This window comes from Cnephaeus nilssonii, assembly GCF_951640355.1.
Source record: "Cnephaeus nilssonii genome assembly, chromosome: 11".
In the NCBI taxonomy this organism is placed as follows: domain Eukaryota; kingdom Metazoa; phylum Chordata; class Mammalia; order Chiroptera; family Vespertilionidae; genus Cnephaeus; species Cnephaeus nilssonii.
Genome location: NC_137082.1, coordinates 1,887,959 through 1,899,394, shown reverse-complemented (window position 1 = coordinate 1,899,394; position 11,436 = coordinate 1,887,959). Strand labels below are relative to the sequence as shown.

Below are 11,436 nucleotides of genomic sequence, written 5' to 3'. Positions count from 1 at the left end.
CGACCATCGTGGGAACGAGGGTGGAGTGGGCGCAGGACCTGTGCTGCGCCCCATGCAGGACCCCCTTCTGGGGCCAAGCGGAGCACGGTCCCGGCCGGAGAGAGACACGCGCCCGCGCTGCCTCTGGACCCCTCGACCTGAGCCGTGGCTGCTGCACGGGGCCCACGTGAAGCCACCACAGCACAGATCTGCGCATGCACACACACTCTCCCATACACACCTGCCACTGCTAACACGCACACATGTGCACACGCTCTCACACGCCTCCTCGTGCGCAGTGCTCCTGGTAAGGCCCGGGAGAGGGCTTCAGGGGAAGGTGTAACACCTGTGAGCACAGCGGGCAGCAGAGGACGGTCCTCCACGGCCCGTAAGGAAACACCGCGGTGTCTGCACGGAGGGAGGTGGGCATCAATGGCATGAAAACACCGGGAAAAGGCAACGGGAAATGTGGTGCAGAACACGAATCGGGAGAACAACCAGCCGGGTGGGCCGAGGGACCGGGACACAGCCGGGAACGGAGCTGTGGGTCAGGTAGGGCCGCCCGGAGGCGGCGGCGCCTGCGGCTCCCGGGGCAGGGAGGCCAGCAAGCGCGGTGGGAATGCTGAAAAGTGTTCTTTTTTTTTTTTTTTTAAGATTTGAGAATTAGAGGAAGTTTATGATCTCAGATCAAACGGCTCAGAGTGCCAAACGGGGCTGATTTTTAAAATGTAGATTCATTCACACAAAACAGACTTCAAACGCCCACAGAACGAGAGCCACTGGACGGCAGAGGCGGGAGGTGTGGAAGGAAAAGCACGGATTTTGTCCCGTAAGCCCTCAGGGTGATGAGTCCAAGGAGCGGCGGGAGGCGTTCGCAGGAAGGACAGACGGAGTCACAAGTGACCCATACACAATCCGAAGAGCCTAGCCCTCCGCAGACATCACCCGCAGCAGCCTAGAATTCTGGATTGTTCCGGGCCACAGCACCGCGCGGCAGGGCTCTGGTTCTGTGGGGGCTTGGGGGTCTTCTATCAACTCCTGCAGCCCGTGCTCCAGAGGGAGGGCCTGCGGGCCAGGCAGCGGCGAGGTCCCGGCACATCTGCCCCAGGGGGCGGGGAGCTCTCCAATGCGTCAGAAGCCAGGACACACTTTCTGCTCCCACGGGCCAGAGGAACCAACACGCGAGAAACCAGGAAGCAGATCAGGGGCCACGTCGCCAGGCCTCTTACTGGGGAAGGACAGTGTTTTCAACAAATGGTTCGAAACTGCTAGAGGTTCGAACCAGAAGCATTGATGCCCTGCCCTTGTCTACACCAGGCACAAAAGTTAATTAGAAAACATGGTAGCCCTGGCTAGAATGCTCAGTGGTTAGAGCATCCACCCACAAGGGTCTCAGGTTCGGTTCCCGATCAAGGGCACGCACCTGGGTTGCAGGTTTGATCCCTGGCCCCAGTGGGGGTGCACGCGGAAGGCAACCAATCGATGTGTCTCTCTCACATCGTTGCTCTCTCTTCTCCTCCCCTCCCTTCCACCCTCTCTCTAAAAAAAAATCAATGGGGTGAGGATTAACAAAAAAAGAAAAACATGGTCACCCTAAAGACATGTGAAAGCTGTAAACGTTCCAGATGCTAGAAGGCAGGGTAGGGGCGCATCCCAAGCCCAGGCGAGGCAAGGATCTCTCACCCGGGCCCCATAAAGCAACAACCACAGACAGAAAGAATAAGACAGTGCCCCCATCAGAATTAAAAGCTTTTCTTGGAGAGACACAGTTGGTGAAAAATATCTTCACGCATAGGGAAGAGTCTCCCATGGTGGGACAGACACAGGCCTTGGGCCCAGAGCACACAGGTGACTTACACCCTCTAAAGGCCACACGATAGAACAATGAGCCAACTTCCAGCCGACACTAACTGGAGACGCTTCTGGGGGAGCGAGTGTCCACTTGGGAAGACTCGGCACCCCATGACCTAGTGACCCCACACAGGTGTGTACCTGGGAGTGCTCTGGGTCCCATCATGACTTATCTCTTTTTTTTCTTCCATGGATTTTAGAGAGTGGAAGGAGGGAGGGAAGGGGAGAAAGATAAACACGGATGTGAGAGAAACGCATTAACTGGTTGCCTCCCACATGCACCCTGACTGGAGCCGGGGATTGAACCTGCAACCGAGGTACATGCCCTTGACCAGAACCAAACCCGCTAACCTTGGGTGCATGGGCCAACGCTCTAACAACTGAGCTACACAGGCCAGGGCCATCGTGACTTACAAAGGTGACCGAGGGATGTCCCGAAGGGGCCAATGCCACCGGGAAGAGAATCCATTACTTCCTTTCCGGAGGGAAGGGGTATGTCACACTGTGTGGGGGAGCACGGACCTTGGTCGGAGGCAGAGGGGGCGAGGGGAGGGCCAGGCAGCGCAGGTACGCAGCTCAGGAGTGACCAGCTAGGACAATCCCAGCGGCCTCCGGGCCCTGGGCCGTCCCTCCTTGTCTGGCCCCTGCGACCTAGGATGGGAAATACTGGCCTGGTGTGTGAGTGAGATGAGGGGAGGGGAGCAGGGCCCTGGATGGGGCAGCTGTCCACCACTCCTGGCTCCGCAAGGCCCCCAAGATGTCAGAACATCACAAAAACATGGTTGATGCAGAGATATGAGGAAATCCACGAAGACGTCACAGCCGCGTGAGTCGTGACAGCGGAGACCCGGAGACCAAGTTCATTAAGGGGGCGAGAAACAGCCGTGTTCCGTTTATTCAGATGAACTCTGCTCACAGTTGAAGCAGGACTGTCCGAGGACGAGACAGGACCAGGTGAGTCTCAACACACTAGGAGGGCGGCAGCAAGGAAGGCCCCTACCACACGTTCAGGAGCAGAAACCGGCTGACGGAGAAGCCCAGGTTGGGGGGCAGGAGGGGACTGCCTGAGGGGCAGGGGGAGGGTGCGTCCTGCGTGTGGAATGGTGCCCTAGGTCCTTGGTGTCAAATTTTAGTAAAACTCACTCCCTCGAGGGCTTAGATCACGCATTTTCCTATGTAAATCTACTTGAAAGAAACCACACGCTGGAGGCGGACGGAGGCTGGGCTAGTTTGCTGTGGTGGGACTACGCCCACTTGGTTATTTCTGTGCATTTCCTGACACTTTTTTTCCAGTTCCAGAAGCTTTGTCCGAGGTCTCCCTGGCGACCCAGAAAAGCACATCTTCAGCGGGCCCAGCGCCAGGGCAGAGTGCTGGGCCTGCGCATCTGGCGGCCGAATGTGCTTATGTAAAGACTGAGGTGCTTACATCTGAAATCCACCTCCCTGATGCCCCCGGGGCCTGGTGTCCCGGCCGCTCAGTCTCACTTGTCCTGGGTGAACTGCCCCAGCGTCCTGGGACTGATGCCCGACGCCCCCAGGAAGCAGGTGCAGAGCAGAGCTGGGCAGCAGGTCCCACGTGGCCCAGGGGCCGGGAGGAGAGAACACCGGGATTTAGACACTGGGGTCTGCACCCCTCTCGGGCATGAGGACCCCTGTGCCCAAGCCAGGTCCCTGTCTCGTGCCTGGTGAGGGGTGCAGCCCTCCAGCTCCTGCACGGCACTGCTGCCTGGCTGCCACCAGGGACTCTGACCTCTGCCACAACGAGGCCCACTCGGCTCCAGACTTCACTGAATTGTCCACTCACTTCTCCCAAGGCCTTGGTGACCCAGGCACTGGCCAGGCGGGACACCGCTGCCTTGCCCGTGGCTGCCCTGCAAGAGGGACTTGGACCATGGACAGCAGGAACAGCTTCCTCCTCCTGCCTCGACCCCAGAGAGGGGACACGGTGTCCTTGCCACCTCCACTTGGAGACTGAGGATTCCAAATCATCACAGCACCCAGGACCATGGTGCCAGGGTCAGGGGGACACGGGGTGGCACCCAGCACTCTGCCCTGGGTGATACTAGGCCCCCAGGACCGTCCCTCTGGGGCAGCCCCTACCCCTCTGGCCAGAGGGCCCCTGCATTGTGGGTGAGGGAGGCCCATTGGCTGAGCTGGCCTCCCACAGTTGGAGAGAGGAGTCCAAGGGCAGGGGGCCTGTGGAGGTTCCCCTCGGCCTCCTCAGGGCCCCACCCCAGCGCCACACTCTGAGGCCCCGGAGTCGGCCCTGGCAGGCTGTCCTCACAAACTCCCAGTGCCCACAGGGACCGATGACCCCGGCAAAGAGCTTCCCGGGAGCCCCCAGGACCCTTGGAAGGCAAACATCTGAACTCCCCAAACCCAAAGGTCCCTCCCTCCTGGGGTCCTGCCCCCGAATCTCCTCCAAGCAGGACCAGGTCTAACAGCTCCACTTCCCAAGGACCCCTGGGCACAAAACTTAGGTTTTCACCAATTCATCAAAACAAATCAAAAGAGCCCTAGCCCGTGTGGCTCAGTGGATAGAGCATCGGCCTGCAGACTAAAGGGTCCCAGGTTCAATTCCGGTCAAGGGCACATGCCTGGGTTGCAGGCTTGATCCTCAATGGGGGTGTTCAGGAGGCAGCCAGTTAATGATTCTCTCTCATCATTGATGTTTCTATCTCTCTCTCCCTCTACCTTCCTCTCTGAAATCAATAAAAATATGTTTAAAAATAAAATTGCCGAAACCGGTTTGGCTCAGTGGATAGAGCGTCGGCCTGTGGACTGAAAGGTCCCAGGTTCGATTCCGGTCAAGGGCATGTACCTTAGTTGCGGGCACATCCCCAGTAGGGGGTGTGCAAGAGGCAGCTGATCAATGTTTCTAACTCTCTATCCCTCTCTCTTCCTCTCTGTAAAAAATCAATAAAATATATTTTTTAAAAATAATAATAATAAATAAAAATAAAACCCCTGCTTAGGCCCACCTGGCAAGTGAGACTCGCTTGTTTGTGACTGGCCTCTGTGGGGTCAAAGAGAGCAGGCCCGAGGACCAAGGTAGGCGTGGTGTCCCCACACTCGGGGGTGGACAGGCAGGGGCCCGGGATCCCACAGGGAGGAGGCAGGGGCTGAGAGGGCCGAGGGCGTGGCCCGGACGTGGGGACGCTGGGACCTGTGAGGAGAGGGCAGCCACGCGCTGGGGGCACTTCAGTGCGGCTCAGGCAGCGCCGCCACCTTCAGTGAGAACCAGCCTTTTCCGGCCACTGCCTCCTGGGCAGGTCCCAGCCTGAGCCACACGGGCTTCCCCGGGAGGCAGCGGACAGAAGGCGGGGGACAATCTGGCAGGTGCGAGGCCCCGTACAGTGCAGAGGCCTCGGGGAGCAGGGACAGACCACAGAGGCTGCGTGGCCCCAGGGGCCCCTAGATCATGCCGGCCAGCCAGGGCGGCAGGAAGAGGCCGGCGGTCCCCAGCAGGCAGACGATGACGAACACCCAGAGGAAGATGCGGTCGATGACCATGGCCACGTACTTCCAGTCCTCCTTCACCTGCAACGCAGACATGCATCTCACAGGCAGCAAGAACCCTCTAGGACCCGGCGCTTTGCGTGACAGGTTCGGTTTCCATCCTTGCCCCTGAGGCCACCAGGGCTGCGGGCGCACCTGCTGGGGAGCCGAGTGGGGAGGGTGCAGAGAAGCCACATGTCCGCTGAAGTCGGGTTCAGAGGGGGCAACACCCTCGAAGTGGCCGACATCACGGCTGCCGTGGGAGACGGGTCTGGTGCTGTGCCTGGCAGGGTGCCTGAGCCCAGAGGCCGGCGGGGGGCGGGGGTTCTATGGAGGAACACCAGGGTCCAGGCTGCTTCACAATGGAATTTGCTCCAGGTTTTCTAAAGCTGAGGGGGTGCCATGGAGGCCATCCTGTGCATCCCCATTTTTCAAATGGGACCAACTGAGCCCAGAAAGAGCTACTTGCACCCCCTGGCCGCACGACAAGGGCCAGGAGCACCCTGAGTGACAAGGCCTGACCTCTAACAGGAGCCCCCAGGGGCCCAGTGTCGGAGTGACAGCTGAGGCCTGACTGCCCTCCCCTCCTGGGTGGGTGCTCAGGAGTCAGCTGCCCAGGGGGCCCGAGGCCCCTCAGAGATCAATGGAGTCTCTCAGCTCTGTCCCTTAAGCCCGAGGGGTGGGGCACAGCCCGGGTGCTGTGAGCAGGAGGAGGAGGGAGGGGCCAGGGCTCAGGGGGAATCCTGAATGCTGAGGCCAGCGGGCGGCCATGGACGCAGCACGCAAGCATGCCGAGCACGTCACCTGCATGAGGGCCGATGATGAAGGAGGCGGCACTGTCTTGTCTGCAGATGGGGACCCTGAGGCACAGAGCGACTATGGAGGGGGAGCAGCCCCAACCCCACCCGGCCACTCTGAGGTGCTGGCTAACCCACCTCTGGCCTTTGCCTCACGGCGGGTCCTGGGTGGGCAGCCTGCTGGCGCCTGCGGGACTGGGAAGGAAGCAGCATTGGGGCACTAGTGGGTGAGACAGGCCGGGCGAGGGCAGGGCTCAGCGCCCATTGTGGAGCGCCGAGGAAAAATGGATTCTTCATTGCCATTTTCTGCTCTGATTTTTAAAAATAATCAGGTGTCCTGACGGTTTTAAACCAAACCTAAACAGAGCTGTTTGTTCACAGGAAACCTGAGCGCACAGGGTCACTTAAAAATAAAAAGGCCGCCCAGGACCCTGCTGTGGTGGAGGCACGCTGTTCCCTGCCTCTCGCCCTGCTGTGCGCCCCATCCTGAGGATGAAAGGCCAGCACGGACCAAAGCCACCGTGGCGTGCAGGTCGCTCAGGCAACTAGTGAAATCATGTCATTTCCCCAGAGCCAGTGACGCAGGGAGCCAGGCCGCAGGGAGCGCACTGCGGACGGACGCGGAGCAGCTGGCCAGCCACAGGTGGGCTAGTGGCCCCTCCCGTCGGCACCTCGGTCCTGAAGCCTAGAGGGGTGTCCCCGGGATCTGCTCCACAAGCTACTCTGGGCCGCCTGCCCCAGCTCCACCCCAGGGACCTGGCCATCTGGGGGCTCAGGGAAGAGGGAGCAGGCCGGGGGGGGGGGGGGGGGGGCTTGCCAAAGCTGGCAGCCTGGGTCTGGGTCCAGTTTCTCGGTTTTGTCACCAGTCACTCCCTCCTTCAGAGTGTCTGCTCGTCCCACAAGGGCCAGGGGCACCTCCGATGCACCAGGGCAGGGGCTTACCGAGAAGTCGGTGTCTTCCGCCTTCAGGTGGTCTGCGATGTGCTGGACACCCTCAGCAGCCCGTGTCAGGGCGGGCGGCAGGGGCAGGCGGTGGGGCGGTGCTTTGGGGCTGAGGGCTCTGAACGCTGTGTTTGAGGACCCCGTGGACGGCTCCTTGCACTTACATTTGCAGGGAGAGGCCTGGTCTGTGGGTGGGAGCTCAGCCCAGGAGGGAGGGGAGCTGGCCACGGGGCCGCTGGCCTGGGAGGCGGCCTCGTCTTGAGGAACGCAGTACTGGATGCTTCGAGACCGGCACCGGATGCCGCCCTCCGGTGCTTTGTTGGGGCTGGACATGGGCTGGGTGCTCAGAGACCGGGCTTTGGCGAGTCCCGGGTCCCAGGTGCTGGTGGTTGGGCGGCAGGGGCTGGTGGTTGGGCGGCAGGGGCTGGCTTTCTCGGCCTCTGCTGGCTGCAGAGTGGGCACCTGGTCTGAGGGCGACGTGCAGGCCGGCTGGGGCTTGCCTGGCGCATCCAGGGGAGCACAGAAGGACGGGGTGGGCGAGGGGCCCTGGCTCTGGACTTTGCTTGTGAAGTTGGGCTCCTCCTCGGGCTCCGGCCAGAAGCGAGGGGCACTGGCCATCCTGTGCACGGACTCGATGAGCCGCCGGCAGTTGCCCTTGACCACGGGCGGCCGCTCCATGAAGATCAGCCGCGGCACGATGTCCAGGAAGACGCGGCGCACCCAGGCGGGCATGGAGTGGGTGCGCGGGGAGCGGTGGTGCACGTTGAGCACGAAGACGGTGACGATGATGGAGAGCGTGACAAAGATCATGGTGAAGAGCAGGTACTCGCCGATGAGCGGGATGACCAGGGAGGTGGAGGGGATGATCTCGGTGATGAGCAGCAGGAAGACGGTGAGCGACAGCAGCACGGAGATGCACAGCGTGACCTTCTCGCCGCACTGGGAGGGCAGGTAGAAGACCAGCACCGTGAGGCAGGAGAGGAGCAGGCAGGGGATGAGGAGGTTGACCGTGTAGAAGAGCGGCAGGCGCCGGATGACGAAGGCGTAGGTGATGTCGGGGTACACCTCGGCGCAGCACTCGTACTTCCTGGTGTTGTAGGTGCCCACGGCGTCCATGATGACCCACTCGCCGCTCTCCCAGAAGCCCAGCCGGTCCACGTGGCTGTGCATGCTCACCAGGTCGACCTTGGCCTTGTCGTAGGTCCAGGACCCGAACTTCATGGTGCAGTTCTGCTGGTCAAAGGGGAAGGAGGTGACGTCGATGCTGCAGGAGCTCTTGTAGATGGCGGGCGGCCTCCACTGCACCCGCCCGTCGTGGAACAGGTGGGCCTTCGTCAGGTGGGTGACAGCGAAGTCCCCGTCCGCGCTGGGCAGGAAGAGAGGGGTGAGGCCCAGGAACAGGCGGCCCTGACGCCTGCCCCCAGGGCGCCCGCCACACACACACCTGGTCGCGAGTCTGGGCCCCGGGCCGGTGTAACCTGGCTATGCCACTCTCAGCCTCAGTTTCTCCACTCGGCCCAGGCTGTCCACTCTGACCTGGTGTGGCCCACACACAGGAGGAGGCGGCAGCCATTCCACAAGCCCCTCGGGCAGACCTGCCACCTTCGGCTCTGAAATGCTCAGGGGAAATCTCTCCTCGGCCCCATGAAACCCGCACTCACCGTGCCGCCCGCCTCATGCTGGTCTCAGCGGCCGGTGAGCCCAGCCCTGCAAGGTCCCGCTCTGCACGTGGGGCCCGCACCTTGCAGGGCAGCAGGAGCAAGGCTGTGACCCCCACAGCCAGGCTGGGACCCTCCCCGCTGGCTCCTCTGTGCCGGCAGAGATGAGCACGCTGGCAGCTTCTGGTCCGCCCACCCCGCAGCCGCAGGCTGTGGCATTGGGGTTGGCGTCCAGCCGGAGCCCTTCTATGTGGGGCTGGCTGTGTGGGCTGTGGCTGTCCAGGCTCCTGCTCCGGGCCCTGAGATGCCCCAGGACTGTGACACCCTCCGCCCCAAAGGGACCCTGTAGAAAAGCCTCGGGTGGACAGCACACCCCACTGCATGACTTCCAAACCAGGGGCGCTCCAAAGCCCTCAGAAAAGCGGGCCTGCCCTTGCCCTTCCCCCCACCTATCAGCTCAGCCTGGACACGCAGCCGAGCTCAGGTGCACATGTCTGGCCAGCAGCCCCCGCTGCCTCTGGAAATAGGCCTCTTCAGCGGCTGTGGCCCGGCCAGCATCGGCCACCAGCTCCTCACCCCCCCTCCCTCCAGGCCATGTCCAGAGTTGGCGCTGACCACAGCCCCACAGAGAAGCTGGTGTCCACCCGCTACCTCCCACAGGTCCTGGCAGGGAGGACAGGGGGAGGGGTTGGGTGGCAGCCCCCTCTCTTCTGGGCTGCAGCCTGGGGGGCGTGCACAGGTCCCAGAGACATGGGAGGTTTCTAGCTCTCCCGGGAACAGGACGCTCCCCTGGGTCCCAGAACGCTGAGCTGATGTGTGTTCTCTGGATCAAAGGTCCTGGGGGGGGGGGGTTTGTTGTCTTGGGGAGTTGAGCGTGGACCCCAGGTGGCTGGGTGGCTGGAGGACTCAGGGTTCAGACCAGTGGTTTGTGGAGAGCAGAGAGCTTGCCCGCCCACTCCCCTCCCCGACCCCACTAATGAATCCCGAAACCATCTCCCAGCTGCCTCACATGCCATCACTGCAATCAATTACGTTGGAAGAGGAGCCCAGTCATTCTTAATCAAAGAGCAACCCTTTGTAGGTCAGGCCCAGCGCCCCCAGGCAGGAGGGGCTGTGTGCTGGGCTGTGGGGAGGCAGGGGCTGCGTTCAGATGGGCGGCGGGGCGGCGGGGGGGGGGGGGGGGGGGGGGATGGGGGGGGGAGGGGGGAACTAAGTGTTTGTCTTAGAGCAGTGGTTCTCAACCTTTCTAATGCCACGACCCTTTAATACAGTTCCTCATGTTGTGGTGACCCCCAACCATAAAATTATTTTTGTTGCGACTTCATAACTGTAATTTTGCTACTGTTAATGAATCGTAATGTAAATATCTGTGTTTTCCGATGGTCTTAGGCTCTACATCAGCGGTTCTCAACCTGTGGGTCGCGACCCACAGGTTGAAAACCGCTAGCAGGGTCGCCTGCGGTGAGGGCTGCGGAGATAAAAGGGGGGACCAGGCCCGAGAGCTGGACCGGGCAGGTCCTTGAGAGAAGCCTGCACGTCTAGACTTCTGGAACGAAGAGCAGCGCGTGGGGCAGGGGACAGGTTCTGAACATGACTCCAGATTGCATGGGAGCAGCTCTGGGGCCTGCAGTCATGGGGGCAGTGCCAGCCCCTTTGCCCTGCTCCTGGGAGAGAGACCAAGGTGGAGCCAGGAGGTGGCCACCCCAGGCGCCCATGCCGCACCCAGGCCCCCGCTCTCCTAGCTGCTTTAGGTGAGATTCAGACACGCCGCCCTGGCTCGCCCAGCCTCGGCGGAGCTGCCACCCGGCGCCCGGACCCCAGCCCTCAGCTCACTTGTTGTAGAGCACGATGTCTGGCCGCCAGATGAGCTCGGAGGGAATGCGGATGGAAGTCACGTTCTCGTAGTCCCTGGGGTCCCAGCGCAGCTTATAGTCCCGCCACTCCTGCACGGGCAGGAGAACGCACAGCTGAGAGGGATGGGCAGGGATGGGGGGCAGTGGCTGTGGCGCCCCCCCCCCACTCACCTGCTTCACCCACACATTCGTCGTCATCATCTGGTTCTTCTCGTCCTAGGACAGAAAGGAGGGAAAGAAGTGGCGGGGGCCGCAGCCACAGGCCCCGGCTCCCTGCCCTGAGCGCTCTCCCCAGGCCGGGCTGAGCACGGGCCAGTGAGCACCTCCTCTCCGGAGGAGCCAAGCCCGGGGGAGGCCCAGAGGCACTTAGGGACATGGGACAAGGGCCCCCAAACCTTCCAGAAGGAAAGTGAGGACAAGGGTTGGCCAACTGTATAGGCAGCTGGGCTGGCCCTCCCCCAGCTGTGTGGGTGTGGGGAAGGGGGCACCCCAGCTGTGTGTGGGTTGTGGGGAAGGGGGCACCCCAGCTGTGTGTGGGTGTAGGGAAGGGGGCACCCCAGCTGTGTGTGTGTGGGTGTGTGGGGAAGGGGGCACCCCAGCTGTGTGTGGGTGTGGGGAAGGGGGCACCCCAGCTGTGTGTGTGGGTGTGTGGGGAAGGGGGCACCCAGCTGTGTGTGGGTGTAGGGAAGGGGGGCACCCCAGCTGTGGGTGGGTGGGTGTGTGGGGAAGGGGGCACCCCAGCTGTGTGTGGGTGTGGGGAAGGGGGCACCCCAGCTGTGTGTGTGGGTGTGTGGGGAAGGGGGCACCCCAGCTGTGTTGTGGGTGTAGGGAAGGGGGCACCCCAGCTGTGGGTGGGGG

The 11,436-nt window shown here is 62.0% G+C and overlaps 1 protein-coding gene across 2 annotated transcripts in view; it reads right to left on the bottom strand.

The window, feature by feature from the left end:
• Positions 1 to 5,155: 5,155 nt before the first annotated feature.
• CHRNA4 (cholinergic receptor nicotinic alpha 4 subunit) overlaps positions 5,156 to 11,436 on the bottom strand; it is a 10,363-nt gene continuing 4,082 nt past the window's right edge. Inside the window, exons 3-6 of one of the 2 annotated variants that reach the window (XM_079784267.1) lie at positions 10,750 to 10,794; positions 10,559 to 10,668; positions 7,068 to 8,433; positions 5,156 to 5,370 (exon numbers count right to left, since the gene is read on the bottom strand). In XM_079784267.1, the coding sequence (XP_079640393.1) occupies positions 5,245 to 5,370; positions 7,068 to 8,433; positions 10,559 to 10,668; positions 10,750 to 10,794 (1,647 nt within the window). In that variant the 3' untranslated portion in view covers positions 5,156 to 5,244. Of the gene's footprint in view, positions 5,371 to 7,067; positions 8,434 to 8,511; positions 8,632 to 10,558; positions 10,669 to 10,749; positions 10,795 to 11,436 lie in introns of those variants that run through there. The other variant, XM_079784268.1, reaches the window with a different exon arrangement.